Source organism: Limanda limanda, chromosome 20 (genome assembly GCF_963576545.1).
Source record: "Limanda limanda chromosome 20, fLimLim1.1, whole genome shotgun sequence".
Classification (NCBI taxonomy): domain Eukaryota; kingdom Metazoa; phylum Chordata; class Actinopteri; order Pleuronectiformes; family Pleuronectidae; genus Limanda; species Limanda limanda.
Window position 1 is genome coordinate 18,551,974 of NC_083655.1, and position 5,387 is coordinate 18,557,360.

The following is a 5,387-nucleotide window of genomic DNA, read 5'->3' on the forward strand; positions in this document are numbered from 1 at the left end:
GGCCTGTTGTCTGTGCAGCGAAAACATTCCCTCCAGGGGGGCGGGTAGAGCGTGCTGAGGGACGGTAGTTTAGACCCATGTGGGGCGGATACGGAGCATCCTGCATCCTGGATGCTTGCTGCTGCTAAACCCCAGCCACGGTGACCTGCTATGGGATTACTGGAGTTCTCAAGGCCTCCATGCCCCACACCGACTCCCCTTCCCCCTTCCAGGTTACATGTGTGTTTTGCTATACTGTGTTATATAAACTTTGCCATTAAGAGTCATTTATGGGAGATAAGGACCGATGATTTTCTTGAATCGGTGCAGCCAGATTGGAGAGAGACAGGGATTATGTCAAGTAATGTGTGAAAAGGGGTTGTTTTATGTTAGTACAATAATTTCACTTTAAAAATACGGTTTTAAGTTGTACATGACCATTGATAGAAAAAAAGTACCAAGACAATATCACAATATCAACTTTTTCCTTATCAAATTGTCTTTCTTTTACATTTGTTCTCATAGGTTGTCATATTGTTATACATGAATCTGACTATATGTTCTTCAAGTGATTGTCATTAATCTAAGATCCACATTGTGTTATTGAGCCTTATTAGTGTATTAAAATTGTGCTAAAACACTTTTTAGACAACCTCACTAGACACCAGCATAGGTGCCGTTGTAAAAGAATGGTTTGTCTGTCACACAGTGTCCTACGACCTCAGGTGTCCATCTCTGGACCTTGGGTTTGCCATCCTGGCCCGGCCGGACGATGATGGTGCTGCCCGACGACAGTGAAGGGTCTTCGTTGAAGAAATTGAAGGGACGAAGGAAGAAGCCCACTGCGTTGCCAGGTGTTGCCGTGTTGGGGATGTCTTCTGAGTGAGGCACATGCAGGAAGCCCACCGTCACCCAGGCAACTAGGTCCTGCACACAGGGAAGCAAACATTACAGTAAGACTACTTTGAATAGGACACAGAACATGTGGTTTTCATCCATTTAAACGTGCAAACTGGGGGAAATGTCAGCATTGGGAACTGTTAAAACAGATTTTTTGAGGAAAAACAATCTTCCAACTTCCAATCCAATTACGTAACCTCACAGAAAAACATCCCCCCACCCCTGAAACATAAACAGTTTTTCTAAGAACCCATTTCAAAATGTTTATTTATGAATCTTGCCTCCTACTCCAGTAAAAAAGAGATCAAAACACTAAAGCTCAAAAAGTAAGGAAAATTTAAGTGTGATAATGATCTTCAGATGCTATTGTTGAGTTGTTACTTGTTAATTGTTAAAGGAATAGTTCAACAATTTGGAAAATATAGATCTTTTTATCTCTGTAGAACACTGACATCAACCTCATGTCTTTATTGAGCATTGTGTTATATACATGAACAGGGAACATACAAAGGTCTAAATAAAGTTCACTACTGTACCTGGTTGACTATGTCCTCATTGTTGCGGATGTAGTCCTCAAAGGACACGGCAGGTTCCCAGGGATCGTTCTGGCTGTAAATGCTGCTGCTGCTGGCTTCACTATCTTTATGACGAGTCACAGCCAGAGGATACCTGCAAAAAAACGGGTCAACAGTCAGTGTTATAAAACCTGTCAGTCGGACGGCTGAGTGATGGAGAGCTCAGATATGATTAAAAGCTGCAGCTCTGTTTACGACTGTTTTTGTAACCCACATTTTCAGATAATAAAGGACAAATTGCTTTACTACCTCAGAATACTTGCACATTCTGTTGTTGTGGCGTGAACTGTTGGTGTGTGCATCACCCAACACTTCCCAAACTTGAAACATTTGCACTATTGTAGAATATATGGTATAGACTGAACACAACATTGTGGTGGGTGGCAGTGTCATACAACAAAGTGATGCACAACTTTCACCCATTGTAATAGAGTATATCTCTGATGTCTTTGCTTTTGACCTCTGAGCCTTTGTTTCCACTTTGTTGCATGGTAACAGCAATGTGATTGAACTTTCAAACAGGATATTTGGAAAGTGGTCATACCCCTTCAGAGAAAAAACATAAGTGTATTATTTTACCCTGTTAAAAGGGTTTTTAGTAGTTTTTCCTTACTCTTGTTCAGGGTTAAGGACAAAGGATGTCACACAATGTAAAAGCCATATGAGACAAATTGTGATTTGTGAATATGGGCCCTACAAATACAATTTTACTGATTGATTTGAAATGTATAACTTGTAATTTATTCATTGAAAACAGTCGATTTTTTTATTCATTATCTCAAAGCTCTCAGTAAGACCTCACAATATTACAGAGAAGCCCAACAGTTATTTAGCTTATCAAATGATTTTCTGACTGTTATAGAAATCAAACTTTAGTTAAATAATTGTATATTTGTCAATATCTCGCAAACACTGCTGAGTCCCAAACCAAGGCTCGACTTTGACCTGATTTATTACCCCGCTCCTAATCCAGAGATCAAGCTCTTCAACCTCAGTGATCATGGGGGGGGTCAATCATTACAAACATATGATGCTGTGTGTGCAAACTTTGCTTAAATATACAGAAACTGAATTCCACTGGAGATGTCAGTGTCTATAAGGATGTCAACTACGTGAACTTGAAGATGATGATGAGGACATTTGGAATGGGGGTCCCCATAAAAACATGGCACACATGGGTTTAAATATTTGCCCATATACTTTTTTACTAGAAACATAATGGTACAATATTTGATTACCTTGACCAACTGATGCCATTTTCCTCTCTCCAGCCTTTTGGAAGGACACTATGGGCATGTGAGTTGAACTGAATTCGGTAACCCCTCTGGTGCCCCCATTTATTTTTCTGGTTGGCGTTGTAAAAGTGCGCATAGCGGGGGAACTTTTTGCCAAAGCGGAAGGCGGCAGATCGCTCGGTCTTGTGCTCTGTCCTGTGGAGTTTGGACTGGACGATGAAATCCTTCGGGCTCCAGGGATTTGTGAAGTTGACATACTTCAGATCGATCGACTCAAAGCTGTTCTCTCGACCTGCGTCACAGTGATAACAAAGTTAGATGTCGAGGTGTAATCAGTCTTTTAAGACACAATCAGTCCGTTAAGGCACATTTCATTTAGTTTCCATCGCAATTATTTGGGTATGTGACAAACAGGTCTAAGTTATTGATTTCAGCAAAGCACCGAGCCATGTGCAAACATTTCAAAAGAACATTTGCAGACGCTTGATAAGCCAAGTCTGCTTTATGACAGGGTGAAGTTCGGAGAGTGATTTTATTTGGACTGGCATTAATAAAAAAAACAACTGATGAAAGCTTATTCCATGCGTGCCGTTTCTTTTATCTTGTTTCACTATCTTCACAGCCTCAAACATACTATGAACACAATGTAATGAGGCTGGTGCAACAGGAAAACAAATACCTATGAAGTACTTGTGCATATATCAGTATTAGAGGATTCTGTACGATGGCAGACAATGTTTAAAGCAAAGTTTCTTAATGACCAGTGGCAACATTTGATATATTCTCACTTTCTACAATATGATATGGGAGAGGACTGTTGTTTCGGCAAAGAAAAGTAGGGTTAGACCGTTGAAAATCTCGAGTTTCAGGGGGAGACCTGGGGTGAGAGTTGATACCAAATATTAATTGTGGGGCTATGACAAGATGCAAGTTTTCTATGCAAAAGTTTGACCAATTATATCATTACTGTCCACCTTCCTACATACCTGTGACATAAGGAATCTCCCTATATTTATGTAATTCATATTAACTCTGCTGTTTTGACTGCTGATGTTGTATAGCCTTTTTAAATACAGAGTGTCAGTGGCAAATAAAGATACATTAGACATTGAAATATAGTGATTGTAATGGAATACTCACCAGCAATATCCAGATCCACCTTGTAATGGATGAGGTGTGTGTGCAAGTTACCCAGCACATAATCGTACACTTTGTTGCCATACTGAAGTCCGTTGGGTGTCAAGAAAGTGGCGTGGATGTATCCAGTGGCGCTGACCTTTACCTCCATCACCCCATTCTGGTAGAAGACGAAGTCCCAGATGTAATCATAGTTGTAAACCGTTGAGGTTGTCCGCAGCACCAGCACGCTGTTTTCCAGCCCCCCGTAGAAGTTGTATCCCCCCTTGAAGTTTGAGTTGAAATGCCTTCTGAGGGGCATACCCGTTGTCATCTCAAAAACACAAAGTGCATTTTTGTGGTGCACAGGTTTGTCTGTGTCGTAGAAGTGGTTAAGGTCGATAAATGTGGCAATTTCTGGACAGTCAATTCCAGGCGCTAGCTCGAAGCTTGAGGTGCCCATGGCCCATCCTGCATCAATATACTTTGTTTGCATGGCCGCAGGAGTGTCACCAGCATAGAAGGCAATCGCTTCTTGGAGGCTGATTTCGTAGGCAATTCTTTCTCCATTGAAACGTAGGTCAAAGACTTGAAGCCCGGCTGATGAGCGAACTCGGTAGGCAAAAGACCATCCAGAGTATTCAACAAAGTTGCGGTCAACGAGATAGCGAGGCCCCTGAGGCTCCACAAGCTTTGGCCCGTGGATATTGGTGGGGGTGTTGCTGTGACCCCGGGGGATGTAGGTGGAGTAGAAGTCATTGTCATCGTGATCGGGCAACTTGATCTTCTCCACACCTCCTGACTCATACTTTTCTACCAGCTCCTCAACACTATCAAAGTACATGCTGTTGTACCAGACCTTTTCGACTGCCCATTTTTCTGGGTCCAGGTCCAGATGGTTGACCAGTACCTCAAACCCAACTGGGTGGATGAAATAACCCTCCACAAACTTCTGCAACATGATCCAGGTTCTCCTCTCACCAGGACCCAGGCCACGGGGGGCTATGTCAGAGAATGTCAGGCAGCGGTTAGAGCAGTTAGTGAAGGAAAACCCGCCTGTGGTCTCAAAGAGGAGTTTGTGAGCTTTAGTTGTAATCTTCTCAAGGATGGCAATCATATGGCTATATTCTGCAACAGTAATAGGCCTCGACTCAAAGCCGACAGGCCTACCCCCCTTGAAGGTCTTAACTTCATGGGACTTTGGGAATGGCAATGGACTGACAATGTACTCAGTGATGTTGGGTTTGATTTGGTTCCCGAACTGAACGATAACACGGGCTTGACGTGGGGGTTTGGAATGTCCTCGGTCAAGAGCTCTCAGGGCTTCGTGCTTCTTTGGCACATGGAGTTCTATCAGGAGGATGCTGTTCTTCTTCAGAGGCTTGCTGCGAGCATCAGTGAGCTCCAGTTGCGGAAGACCATGCAGGTACGCCCGGACAGCTTTCAATTCATGAACTGTGAGGTCGGCAAACATGGGAGCCCCGTGATGAGCCCAGTCTCTTGAACTGGATGAACCACAGCCAGCCAAACAGGCTAACAGCAGCAGACAGAGAAGCTTCATGGCCCTAATATGAAGAGAAAA

General features: G+C 42.9%; 1 protein-coding gene across 1 annotated transcript; it reads right to left on the reverse strand.

The window, feature by feature from the left end:
• Positions 1-636: 636 nt before the first annotated feature.
• aoc1 (amine oxidase copper containing 1) lies at positions 637-5,387 on the reverse strand. The gene is made up of 4 exons (XM_061094204.1): positions 3,830-5,387; positions 2,693-2,981; positions 1,416-1,548; positions 637-906 (listed from the first exon to the last, which is right to left on the reverse strand). The coding sequence occupies exons 1-4, from the start codon at positions 5,364-5,366 to the stop codon at positions 637-639; spliced, it is 2,229 nt and encodes a 742-aa protein (XP_060950187.1). The 5' UTR covers positions 5,367-5,387.